The sequence below is a fragment of the Marmota marmota genome, unplaced genomic scaffold (genome assembly GCF_001458135.2).
Source record: "Marmota marmota marmota unplaced genomic scaffold, marMar, whole genome shotgun sequence".
NCBI classification, from domain to species: Eukaryota; Metazoa; Chordata; class Mammalia; order Rodentia; family Sciuridae; genus Marmota; species Marmota marmota.
In genome coordinates, this window is record NW_026000016.1 from 34,676,885 (window position 1) to 34,690,962 (window position 14,078).

General features: G+C 45.0%; 1 protein-coding gene across 5 annotated transcripts in view; it reads left to right on the forward strand.

The window, feature by feature from the left end:
- The window catches only part of Pacc1 (proton activated chloride channel 1), a 39,835-nt gene that overhangs the window by 15,231 nt on the left and 10,526 nt on the right, over nt 1-14,078 (forward strand). For all 5 annotated transcript variants that reach the window (XM_048809421.1, XM_015483669.2, XM_048809420.1 and 2 more), the window contains 2 exons: nt 10,936-11,145; nt 12,485-12,636. In XM_048809421.1, coding sequence (XP_048665378.1) covers nt 11,034-11,145; nt 12,485-12,636 — 264 coding nt within the window. In that variant the 5' untranslated portion in view covers nt 10,936-11,033. The remainder of the gene's footprint in view (nt 1-10,935; nt 11,146-12,484; nt 12,637-14,078) is intronic.

Consider the following 14,078-nt stretch of genomic DNA (forward strand, 5'->3'; position numbering starts at 1 on the left):
CATCAGCAGGCCCGATTTATTTTTTGAAAGTTCTAGACGAGAATCAAAGGAGACAACATTGTGCCCTTTCCAGCTTCTGGAGACTTCCTATGTTCCGTGGCTCATGGCCCCTTCTTCCCTTCAAAACAAGTAGTGGCCAGCTGAGTCTTTGTCCCATCCTGTCACCCTGACTTTTCTGACACCCTTCTCCATGTTGGAAGAGTCCTTGTGATCATGGTGGGTCACCTGGATCATCCAGGAAAATTTCTGTTTTAAAGTCTGTTGATTTGGGGCTGGGGCTGTGGCTTGGTGGTAGAGCACTTGCCTCGCACGCATGAGGCACTGGGTTCGAATCTCAGCACCACATAAAAATAAAGAAAGAAAGAAAGAAAGAAAGAAAGACATTGTGTCCATCTACAACTAAAAAAATTTAGAAAAAAAAAGTCTGTTGATTAGCAACTGTAATCCTACCTGGTGCCTTAATTCTCCTTTGCCATTTAATTTTAAAAGGCTGTGATGTCTTTGGGGGTCCTTATTCTGCACTACTCATTTGCCCCCAGTCAGAAGAGGATACGTGGAGACGGGAGGAAGGTGGGAAGGAAGCCAAACTTGGGAAGATGAGGCTTGCTTTTGTGTTTCCTTTCATAGAAAAATGCCCAGGTCCGTTAGGAAATGGTCATGATGACCTTGGACCTCAGCTTCTCTTTGGCCTCAGAGCCTGAGGTCAGAGCAGGAAGCCACACAGGGCAGATCAGGTAGTTCTGTGAGCTGGCACGAGCCTTCCTGTTTTTGGACAACCCCCGCTGGGTGTGTCTCCTTTCCAGACCCAGAGATGACTCACTTCTTAAGGGTGCATTTGGCTGATCTCATTAGTGATCAGGCCTGAATTTGAAGACCCTGTATACAACTCTTATAGTTCATTTCCTGTCCCTTGAGTCTTCTAATAATACAATGACAATAGCCATGATTTTGGGATGCTTTTTATATCTACTTCTCCATGGAAACAGCTGTGTATGATAGTAGAACGGACAATATGTAATTAATATAAAACAATAGGAAACTAATATTCAGAGATTTCAGACTGTTCTCCCTGATTAATCATATCTTCTCCATGGAAACAATTGTGTATAATAGAATAGATGACATATCACCTTCGAAGCCACTCTGTGAGGGAAATGGTCATCCTAGTTTATAGAGGAAGAACCTAAAGCACCCAGGTCCAATAACCTGCTCAAAGCTAATGAGGGACAGGGCTTGAGTTGCCCACCCCCTGCTGTCTCCCTGGTGTTCTGACGTGGCTCATTATTCCCAGATGCTATTGCTTCTGGCTTTAGCAGTCACTCATGGGCTTCTTCATTTCTTGGGCCAAGTGCTAATGCCCCCAAAGATCAGTGAGGTGTGGCTTACCTGCAAGAAGTCAGGCCACGCAGAGAAGGTTGGCTGCCCAAAGAAGCTGTCCCTCCTCCTCAGCCTTCTGTGGCCTCTCCAGTGAGGTCCTTTTCTCCCTGGTTGTGGTTTCCTATGCAGCACAATTGAGAACCCATACTCACTGAGTACGATTCTCTTAATTGTCGAGTTGTGCCAGGTGCAGACGTTTTTACATTTCCTCTCCTGTTCTAACCCTAGCACCTGGTGTAGAGGCCACTGTACCTACCAGTACCTGCCTGTGCTTTGGGCTTGGGTGGTAGGGATTAGCAGGGAAGTGTCTCCTACAGGAACAGCTAGAATGGATGAGTGAATGTGCGTGGCCAAACAATGGCAGAGAGCTTCCGAGTGAAGGAGGAGGGTGGCTTGTGAAGGAAGGGTAGTGACATGTAGGGGAAAAAGAAGGGCCTGGCCAGGGAGTGGGGATGGCATGAAGGACAGAGTAGAGGCAGAAATAGAAATAGGATGCTTCAGAGACAGTAGGTGGCACAGCAGAGTGTGGGTAAGGGAAGTCGAGGGAGATGAGGCAGGAGGGATAGTCTGGGTCAGATTGTTGAGGTCTGAGTGTTGGCTTGGACTTTAGGAAGCAGGGACAGTAAGAGGAGTGAAGTGGGATTTAAGGAAGAAGGTGAAGAGAGACAGCTGTGTCACATCGGAGGTTGGTATGAGAGGCTGCTTTGATATGGGGGAGGGGAGAAGGAAGAATCAGTCTGAGGTTTGAGGACAAGTGAATGGAGAGTGTTGTGGTACAGAGTTGAGGGTCTGGAAGAGACTGGAAGAGTTGGTGGCTCAGAAGAGAAGGTGTTTGTTGTCCGTATCCTGAGGTTTGAGCTTTGGTTGAAGTGGGGCATTTGGATGGAGGTGGCCCGGTGGTGACGAGAGCTGCAAGCCTGATGGGACAGCATGAGGGCTGAGTTCTGTCCTTGAGAGGTCTCCAGGGGCAGAGTCACGGGACTTGGTAAAAACTTCAGACTGTTCATTTCCTCTTTATTGAGGGCGCCAGCACCAGTTCTTATTCTTTCCAAAGGGAGAAATGACACTAGGGATGCTAATTGAATAAGCAGTTAAGTTAATAAACTGATTATGTCAAAGATGTAATCAAATTGCGGAAAACATTTGTCTTATTAGTCATTATAATCAGTTCTCCATGGAAACAACTGTGTATAATAGAATAGACAAAGATAAGCAAACCGAAGAAAAATAGATAAATTGGACCTTACCAAAATCAGACAGCCTTCAGAATGGTGGAAAATATTTGCAAGTGATGTATCTGTTAAGGGACTTGTATTTAGAATATATAAAGCGCTCTTACAACACAATAATAAAATATAGATAACCCAATCAAAAAATGGTCAAAGAATCTAAATAGATGCTTCTCTAAAGAAGAGGCACAAATGACCAACAAATGCTTTAAAAGATGACTAACAACATTAGTGGTCAAGGAAACGCACATCTAAACCATAACAAAGTACCTACTGCCTTATGCCCACTGGGATGACTATCATAAAAAAGATGCATGATAATGAATTTGGGGAGGATGTAGAGACATCAGAACCCCCAGACATTGATGGTGGTAGTGTAAAATGGTGTAGTTGCTGTGGAAAATAGTCCAGCCATTTCTCTAACGCTGAAAAATAGTTATGAGTGTATTAGTCAACTTTCTGTCACTGTAACAAATACCCGAGATGAACCATCTTACAAAGAGAAAAGGTTTATTTTGGTTCACATTTGGGAGCTTTCAGTTCATGACCAGTCAGCCCTGTGGCTTTTGGATGTATGGTGAGGCAGTGAATCGTGGTGGGAGCACATGACAGAGGAAATCTGGTTGCCTTGTGGAGGGGAAGAGAGAGAAAGAGGAGGAGGCAGGAGCCAGGGTCTCACAATGCCCTTCAAGGCACACCTCCAATGACCTGATGACCTCCAAGTAGCATCCCCCCTGCCCCTTAAAGTTCCTACCATCTCCTAATAATGCCACACTGGGGAGCTTGCTATCAATATGTAGACCTTTCGGGGGACATTTAAGATCCAAACTATAGCACTTGGCAGTTCCACTCCTCTGTGTTGTATTCAAGGGAAGGGAAAACTCGTGTCCACATACTACCTTGCTCATGTATGTTCACGGCCGCAGCATTCATAATAGCCCAACGGTGGAAATATCCCAGGTGACCATCAGCTGATGACTGGATTAATGAAATGGTATCTTTATGCAACAGCAGATTATTTGACCATGAAAAGAAATGAAGAAACTGATACTTGTTTACCACATGGATGATTCTTATTTTTAAAAAAAAATTTTGTAGTTATAGATGAACACAATACCTTTATTTTATTTATTTATCTTTATGTGGTGCTGAGGATCGAACCCAGGGCCTCACACATGCTAGGCAAGCGCTCTGCCACTGAGCCACAATCCGAGCCTGATGGATGAGTCTTAAAGAGAGTATATTAAGTGAAAGAATTCTATGTCTTTTCCTAGCTGAAGGGCACATGTATCATTCTCTTTATGAAGTCTCCAGAATAAGCAAATTAATTGGTAGAGATAGAAGGTAGATGAGTAGTTGCCAGGCACTAGTGGGAGGGGGAGTGACCATTGATGGTCCCTCTTTTTGGGTAGTAAGAATGGTATGTAATTAGATAGTGGGGATAATTGCACACCTTGTGAATATGCTAAAAACTACTCAATCTATTCACTTTCCAAAAGGTGAATTTTATGGTATGCAAATTTATAACTTAAAAAATAAAACCCAGCATTGTCACATTACTAAAAAGGAAAAAGGACAGACAAGAACCCAGAATCTATCTCAACTCAGTTTTCTCTGCAAGGTGATTTCACGGGGCTTTTGTGAACAACCAGCTAGGTCCCTTCCTCTGAATAAAAGTCCCCTATTTCTTCTAGAATCTGAATTGCCCATCACAGATCCCTTTAATGGCCTGGCTTTCATTCTGGGGTGCGTTTGGGTTTTCCAGGATTTTATTAATTTTTTTGGTACTGGAGGTTGAACCCAGGGACACTTAACAACTTAGTCACATCCCCAGCCTTTTATATTATTTATTTTGAGACAGGATCTCACTAAGTTGCTAAGGCTGGCTTTAAACTTGAGACCTCCTGCCTCAGCCTCCCGAGCTGCTGGGATTACAAGCATGCACCACTGTGCCTCCCCACCCCCAAAGATGTATACGTTTTTCTTTTTCTTTTTTTTTTTTTTGATACTGGGGATTGAATCCAGGGGTGCTTAACTACCAAGAAGGATGTGTACTTTTAAAACATATTCATCCAGCTTGACGCAAAAAAGCCAGTATTCGATTTTTCTCCCTGCAGAGTGCAGGGACATTTTGTCAAATATCTCGTACTTTTTTTTTTTTTTTTTTAAAGTAAAATGTAATGCTGTCTAATTTTAGAATTGAAGTGTTACATTTAGCATGTGTGGTTGATAAGTAGTTTTACAGCTTTTATTTACATCACAGGCCTATTAGTGGGCTAAGAAGAGGCCTGTAAAGAAGCTAACCTTGGGGTTGGGGTTGTGGCTCAGCGGTAGAGCGCTTGCCTAGCATGTGTGAGGCACTGGGTTTGATCCTCAGCACCACATATAAATAAATAAAAGTATTGTGTTCACTTACAACTAAACAAATAAACAAACAAACAAAAAAGCTAACCTTGGCTTTTGTGAGTAAAGAAGAGGACGTGTGGTTAGTGTTCCCACAGAAGTAATTTGTCCAAGTACCTCTGCCAGACAAACCTAAGTGATAGGGTCATAAGTGACCTTTTGTTCACACCCTAAATTGGTGCTTTTAGAGTTTTTAAAATTTCATCCCTTTTCCTAGCCACAGGTATCATAAAGGCAAGACATTTCAAATAATTTTTATATGACTTATAGCAGAGTGGACACCTGCCCACAAATGCCATTTATTGTTCATTATATTGTTCAGCCTGAATGTAATATATAGTTTGCCTTAAAGATGCCCCGGCTTCTCTACTTGTTAGAAAGTTAAAGGCTCAGCTGGTGCGGTGGTACACACCTGTAATTCCAATGGCTCAGGAGGCTGAGGGAGGAGGATTGCGAGTTCTAAGCCAGCCTCAGCATTTTAGCAACTCAAGAAAGCCTTGACTCTAAATAAAATATAAAAAGGACTGGGGATGTGACTCAGTGGTTAAGCTCCCCTGGGTTCAGTACTCAGTACCAAAAAAAAAAAAAAAAAAAGTTAGTCTTCAATCAGATCTTCCTTTATCATCATTAGCAACTAGAATTTTAATACTAATGCTCACTGTGTTGTGGGAAAGAGCATTTGGGCTAGGAGCTAGGCCTCCAGGACTCTCATCTGATTCTGCCAATTACTGACTGGATCCTGAACTTCTGTGCACGAGTGGGGTTGGGCCAGATGGCCTTTTTGTTTCCTATGGACTCTTAAAAATTCAGTTCAGATGTTATAGACCTCATCAGTCACTTTAGACTTCCTTCAGTTTTATCTAAGGATCTTTCCAAGCCCCGGTAGAATGTAGTGAGCTGGTAATTGTTGCCGCTGCAGTTATGAGCAACTCATGACCCTGAATGTGTTTCCACTCATCATGTTTTGAACATATACCTGTGATCCCACCTGAATTATGGAAGCTGGAAATGCTGCCGTGCTTTGGGTCCTGTGGCCCTGCAGCCCAGCTGCACCAACCTGCCAAGCCAGGGGAAACCATTTATAGGCTGGACGTGAAGAAGGACAGAGTCTCCTGAAGCGTCCATTGGCACACCCTATACAGGACACTCTGGGGGAGGGTTTGAATGTAAGACTCAAGGAAGAGGACTTACATGGTAAAGTGGAGCAGGATCCTGAGGGAACGTGGAAAGAAGGCAGATAGCAAAGCTGAGAGGGAGCAGAAATTGACAGAGTTTAGATTGGAGCAAAAATGGAATGAGAGAAATTGAGAAACAATTGGACAGCTTGAGCTACTGTGTACCTTGGTGGCTTAGTTCTCAGCTTGCTCCAATGATTTCCTTGATTCTCAGTTCCCTGATCGCTTTATAGATAGAGGACACTTCCAGTGCCTACAGTAAGCTATTCCTAAAGGGGCTTCCTTGACACTTCTGGGAATTTGTGCTTCTGTGTCAAGTAAAAACTTTCTAAAGTACTTTGCTAGAAATAGAAAGGAATACTAATTGGTTCATAGTTTTACATGCCTGAGATGTGCTGGTATTCTCTGACAAATTGCATTAGCATTGCAAGACTAAGTTTATCTATTGTTTAGGTTCTTTACTCATTTAACAGATATGAAGATGTTACATGCCGACTATGTGTTCTGCCTCACTGCCGTTTAATTTGCAGCATGTAATTTTTCTAGTTCCTTGTTACTAAGAGATTGTAGTTCTCTGCTCTTCATTTTTGTCATCTTCCTCATTAAGGGACTCATCTTTTGTGGGGTAGAGGGTACATTCAGTTCCTTCAGTAACAGTAATTACTACCATTGAACAGACACTATAATATGTTCTGCAGCAATTTCTCATTTACTTCTCTCAAAAATCCTATAAAATTGAATTGATTATTCACTTTTCAGATGAAGAAAGTGAGGCTTTAGGAATATTAATATTCAGGATTGCAGAGCTGGGACTGGGGACTAAAATGTACTAAAATGGATTTAAAATCTCATGCTCTTAACCCGTGGGCTGTATATCTGCTCTTTCAGTTCAGAAAATAAATGAAAAATGAAGAGCGATTATTTTTCTCCTCAGAATTCTCCTATTTGCCATAGGCTCAGGACTAATGTGAAAACCTCCACAAAAATCATTGCTGATTTAACCTTCTGCCCATTTGACATCCTCACGTCTCTCTGAATTCTGAAGCAGCTGGTAGCAGAGTCCATTAATGCTCTTCTATTGATATCTCTCTGAAGCACCTAGTACGAAGTCTTGCATATAGAATTGGTGCTTGATGCATATTTATAGCAGTAAAGAATGATTGCCTTATCACTACCAACCAAGAATACTTTGATAGTTCTGTGCTGTTCCTGCTTTTACATAAGGAAAAATGAAAACAATTATGAGCAGATACTCTGTATTTAAGTTCATGGTTTTTTTTTTTTTAATTTTTATTATTTATTTTTTTAGTTTTCAGCGGACACAACATCTTTTGTTTGTATGTGGTGCTGAGGATCCAACCCCGGGCCGCCACATGCCTGGAGAGCGTGCTACCGCTTGAGCCACATCCCCAGCCCTTAAGTTCATGTTTTTATTCCATGTAGTTAGGTCTTGTGATTTTTTTAGTTTAGGCAAACAATCTCTGCCTTTTTTTTTTTTTTTTTTTTTTTTGTGGTGCTAGGGATTCAACCCAGGGCCTTGTGCATGCGAGGCAAGCACTCTACCAACTGAGCTATATCCCAGCCCTCTGCCTTTTGAGTGTTCAGTCCATTTACATTTAATGTGATTATTGATATGCTTGAATTTGCTTCTCCCATCTTTCTTTTGTCTAGTTGTCTAATTTTTTGTGTGTTATTTCTTTGTTCTTTCCTACAGATTATAAATTTGACAATATTGTATAGACCTTAGGAGTTTAAATTATAAATAGCTTCTTATACTTACCCACCTGTTTAGCATTTCTGGTGATTTTATTTCTTATGATAGTTATTTCTCATACATCAGTTACCACATGGTTGTTTCCCTGTGTTTCCCGGGATTGTCTTTATCATGCATTATAGTGCAGGACTGCTGGTGATGAATTATCTCAGCTTTTGTGCTTGGAAATATCTTTATTTTGTCTTCATTTTTGAAGTTTTTCTCAATATAGAATTCTGGGTTGACTGTGTTTTTCTTTCAGCAACTTTAAAGCTGTTCTGTTATCTTTGGGCCTCTTTTAAAAAAAAATTTTTTTTTTTTTTTTTGTAGTTGTATGTGGACAGCATGCCTTTATTTTATTTACTTATTTTTTATGGTGTTAAAGATCCAACCAGTGCCTCACACATGCTAGGCAAATGCTCTGCCCCTGAGTTACAGCCCCAGCCCCTTTTAGCTTCCTTGATTGCTGATCAGAACGGAGTCATTGTTTGTCAGTTCCCTCTATGTAGTGTCTTTTTTGTTTTTTTCTAAGTGCTTTCAAGAATTTTATTTTTGCACACTAATTTGACTGTAATTTGCCTAGGAGTAGTTTTCTTATCATGCTTGCCATGTATTGTGTTTCTTGGATCTGTCAGTGGATGGTCTTTTTTCGGTGTGATGATGTTTTTAAACTATTACAAAAATTTTTTTTGCAACTCAGCTTTCTTTTTTTTTTTTTTCTTTTTCCCTCCAGTTGCTTGTCATTAGACTGGAAGATACTCGCAGGCTTCGTTTTTTTTTTTTTTTTTTCCCCTTCAATGTTTTCTTCAGGTTGGATAATTTCTTTTCATCTAATTTCAAGTTCACTGACTCATTTTCTCTGCCATCATCTGCTGTTAAGCCTATGTAAAATATCAATCTTACTCTCTTTTTCAGTTTTAGAATTTCTGTTGGATTCATAGACTATAAAATTCTCCATCTTAACCATATGTGTGCCTACAGTTCAGTGGTATTGAATATATTTACATTGCTGTGTGACTGCCATAAACTACTCTGGTTCTTTTTTTGTACTTTCTCTCTTTGACATACATTTTCTTTTATGTCCTTTAAGTGCTGCGAAGTTCCTGTCTGCTAATTACTACATCTGGGTTATCTTGGTGTGGGTTGCTGTCGATTCCTTTTTCCCTTGAGTTTGGGTCACATCTTCTGGTTTCTTTGCATGCTAGTAAGTTTTGTTTGAACTTACTCTTATTGGCATTATGAATGATAGAGATTCTAGATTCTGTCTTAGCAGGTTAGTATGGCAAGACTCCAGCTTTAAACTCCCTTCTCCCTGCAGCTGAAATCATTCCTTCCTCTTTCAGTTTTCAGCTGCTTTATTCCAGCCCCCACCTCCAGCCCCCCAAGGGTCTCCAGCCAATGATTTGAACATATTACTAATTTACAGCTTTAGGAGATTCACCCCATATGTGGATTTCTCCTTAACTTCCTGGCCACTCTTCCCTGCCTGAACTCTGTCATCCTGAGTGTGTCTTTTAGGGGTTGGCATGTACCTTCAGGCAAAAAGTATGAATTTATAGATCTCACCAAGAGGCAGTTCTTCTCTTCCAGTGATAGACTGTCTTCTAACTTCTATCTGCTTGTGGTCATTCTCCAATGCCTTCAAATAATTTCAAATATATTCTTCAAATTTTATAATGTTTGTGCCAGGGTGCTGTGACCAAGCTACTGTCTCATTGCTGACATCAGAAACCATATAGATACCTTTTGGGCTTCTATTCAGATTCCTCCCTTGTCCCCAGTCTTGTCCCCAGGTGTGCTATGCAGAAAAGAGGGTTTTTCCTTAAGGACCCAGCCAGGGAGCAATGGGAGCACTGTGGGAATGTCAACTGAGGCTGCCACAACAAAGTACCCCAGCTGAGTGACTTCAGCAACAGAATCTTGTTCTTACAGTCTGGAGGCTAGATCAAGATCAAGGCACCTGCAGGGCTGCTCAATGGCGAGGGCTGTCCCCTTGGCTTGCAGAAGGCGCCCTCTCACACGCCTTTCCCGAGGTGTGCACGTTTTACGTTCTCCTGTCTCTTTTCTTATAAGGACATCAGTCCTGTGGGATCGGGGCCCCATCCTTATGACCTTGTTTGACTGACTAGCTCCTTAAGGACCCTATCTCCAAATAGAGTCACAGTGGGAGTTAGGGCTTCAACACAGGAGTTTTTGGGGGGAACACAGTTCAGCCTGTTACAGAGCAATCTAGGCTTGGGGTGGCATGTGAGTAGATGCGGGAAGCAGAGCTGTGTTGTAGGAGTGACCTCAAGACGTGTTTAGTTGGTCACGTGGAAGCGTAGAATGCCTGCTCTGTTACAGACTCAGGGAGCTCTAGGGACTCAGTTATGGACAGGACTGCTCTTGACTCTGCCCTCATGGAGCTTGTAGCTTAGGAGAAGGAAAAACTTAAAGAGATTGCTGTGATGAAGTAGGGGACATATAGGGTTCCTTGGGTGCACTGAGGAAGGGTTATCCAAATAAAGTGACCAGTCCAGAGAAGGCTTCTATGGGAAAATGCCTTTCTAATTGGAAGCCGGAAGGATGAGGTGGAAGTCAGCTGTGGGAGGAGAGTGCTACAGACAGGCACAGGGAGTGGCGAATGTGAGCCACGGCAGGGCTGAGAGGGACTCTGGAAGGACAGAGGGTCACTGAGTGGAGCTGGACCTGGGGACCTCAGGAAATGGAGTAAGAGAAAAGGCCAGAGAGGTAGGCCGGGGCCAGCTCACTTGTTGGATTTATGATCGTCTCTCCCTGTAGACAGTAATGGCCGTTAGCCAATGTCTTGGTGCCCTCTGCCTGGCAGGGTGCTGTGTGGTACAGGTGTGTAAGTGCCCTCTGTTTGTTTGGGGTGAGGTGGGAGACTCGGGTGTGGGCACCTCACCTCCTTGCTAAGGCCGGTGAGGGGGGTGGTTGCTGACCGTCCCTGGCTGCTCTGTCCCTGTACTCCGGGTCATGCTCTGGTGTTTGTTGTCAGGCCTGGACAGTGAGTCCGCCTCCAGCAGCCTCCGCTTCAGCAAGGCCTGCCTCAAGAACGTCTTCTCAGTCCTGCTCATCTTCATCTACCTGCTGCTCATGGCCGTGGCCGTCTTCCTGGTCTACCAGACCATCACGGACTTCCGTGAGAAGCTCAAGCACCCTGTCATGTCTGTGTCTTACAAGGAGGTGGATCGCTACGACGCTCCAGGTAGAGCTGACCTGGGCCAGGTGCCAGGGCCCCAGCTCTGGGGGTCTGCTGGCAACCCCCTCCCCCAGCCACCACCATACGCACAGCACTGGTGGAGATGCCCAGGTGTAGACGCCACCCCCTGTGCTGCTGCCAGGACCTGCAGAGTGTGCTGAGGAGAGCCATGGGCCAGGCGTGGCTCCTGTAGCACTGGGCGGTCAGGAGAGCTTTGCAGAGGTGGGCTTGCTGCCAGGCTTTGAGGAGTACACAGTGGGCAGTGAGTTTCTGGGAGGAGGAGGAGAAAGAGGGAGTGTGGGGAGGCGAGGGCTTCTGGAGAGGAGTCCAGGCTGGCACGCTAGGGATGAGGGGAGGTCAGAGTCAGGGTAGACTGTGCCTTCCCCTGCCAGGGGAGGGTGGCAGGGGAAGGCACAACCGTTCAGAGGAGGACAGAGGCTCTGCCAGGAGAGGAGCTCCAGACCATGCCCAGTATAACTTTCTCGCCCCATTGGTGTGTCTGGTCCCAGGTGGGGCATCTTCTCTGCTGGTAGTAACGCACTCTGCTCCAGCACGGTGTGGCTGGCACTGGGGCTCTGGAAGCCTAGGAGTGAACAGAGAGGCCTGAACTCTGTGGACCCACTTGGTGTGTACCATCTGCTTTGCTAAGACGATGTCCCTGAGCAACCCTCAGGACAGCCTGCTCACAGAGCAGAGCCAGAGTCAGGGACCCCTCTGCCTGGGACACCCTGCCATTCCCCGGGCATGCTGGACATGGCTCCCAGGCTGGACTTTACTATTTCATGTTTGTCCCTCTTCTCTGTGTGTCTGCTTTGGTCTCTGTGGGTCTTACTTGCAGGGTCCCAACTCTTGTCACTCTGACTCTGCCTGTCTCTGATGCCACATGCTGCTCTCAGCATTTCTGCCCTTGAGATTGGGACAGATGTCATCAGTAGAGCTGTAAACCGGGTGGGTGTCTTAGCAGGGAAAGGGGAGGACTCTTGGGATGCCGCCCGCACACTGGGGGACTCCCAGTCAGCAGATATGACCGTGTGAGTTCTGGGGATGCCTATAGTCCAGAGGCTTCCAGCAGATCTGCAGGTGGTGACAGGCCCTGGATGCACAGCTGGGCTGAGCCTAGGAGGCTCCCTCGGAGGAGTGGAGCTGGCTCTGTGGGGAGCAGGCTTTGGGGTGGGCACTGGCTTCTGTCTTCCAGGCTGGGCGGAGCTTACGAGGAGGGCGTGGTTCCCTATACCATCACCCTTTCTGTTCCCTTCTCAGCAGTCACTCGGGGAGTCTGTAACATAGATTATAGGTTGGTGTGATATGGTTTCAAACATTTACTTTTCCCTGTTTGTGTTCCCAGGTATCGCCCTGTACCCTGGTCAGGCCCAGCTTCTCAGCTGTAAGCACCATTATGAGGTCATTCCACCTCTGATGAATCCTGGCCAGCCTGGCGACATGAATTGCACCACCCAGAGGATCAACTACACACACCCCTTCTCCAATCAGACCATGGTAGTAACTCGCTGAGCTGTGTCTAGGCAGTGTGCTCTCTGCTTGCTCCATACCCAGGGCCCAGATTTTCTTCTTCCCAGGAGGCCTCCTCACACTGTATGGATATGAGTCCTTGGTCCCCGAGATCCATGGCTGGATCCTCTGCATTTCAGACCATGAGGCCTTCATCTTTTAGAGAGTGACCCTCAGATTCCTGACAGTGGGATGAGATCTGTCCTTGATAGAAGTCTGCAGGACAGAGGGCCAGGCTGTTATGATGTGGTAAAGTAGGTCCCTTCCTGACTGCTTGATAGAATTACCAGGATGTGCTTTTTTGGGGGGGCGGGGGGTGTGGTAACCTGGGATTGAACTCAGGGGCACTTGACCACTGAGCCACATCCCCAGCCCTATTTTGTATTTTAATTAGAGACAGGTTCTCACTGAGTTGCTTAGTGCCTCACTGTTGCTGAGACTGGCTTTGAACTCACGATCCTCCTGCCTCAGCCTCCTGAGCTACTGGGATTACAGGCATGCGCCACCACGCCCAGCACAGGGTGCTTTTTGAAATTATAGATTCCTAGGTTCCGAGGAGGTCAGCTGGATCATAATTCCTAAGGATAGGACCTGGGAATCCATATTTTGAATAAATTTGCCAGTATAAAGGAGGAGTCCTGGTTTGGGGGTGAGGACCCTCTAGCTCTGCTGTCACACAGCACAGCTCAGCTGGGGACCTGATGGCAGGTTGAGGCTCTGAGCGTGGTGAGAGGAGTAGCACCTGCACAGGGCTCTTGAAGCCTGGGAACGGACCTGGTATCTAGTTACGCTTTGACTTTTCCAGCTATGTTCTCAGGAGGGATTGATAGAGGCTGTGTGAAAGTTTTCCAGAGGGAAAGAATTTTTCTGGACAGAGGAATCTACCTACTGAGACAGAAAGGGAGGAAGTGGCCTGTTGAGTCTGTGCCTCTGGGTGAGATCATAGTAGGGCTGTTTCTAGGACCAGGTGTCCCTGGAAGAATGTGGGAGATGCAGCTGTGGGCAGAAGTAAGGGCAGCTGAGAAAAACACCATGTCATCCTGTGCAGCTGATTTTCCTCCTTTGGGTGCCCCGGAGCTATTGATGAGGTTTTAAGAAGAAAGGATCAAACCAAGACTTTTTCATTAATTGGTTTATGCATTCCACTAAAATCCCACTAAAACTAGGGTAAAAACTAGGATAGGGTAGAATATTAATAATAGCTTTTCTTTTTTTTTTAGAAAGAGTGGGAGAGAGAGAGAGAATTTTTTAATATCTATTTTTTAATTCTCGGCGGACACAACATCTTTGTTTGTATGTGGTGCTGAGGATCGAACCCGGGCCGCACGCATGCCAGGCGAGCGCGCTACCGCTTGAGCCACATCCCCAGCCCCAATAATAGCTTTTCAAACTACGAACATATCACTGGCACTCCAGGAATTTTGAGGGAC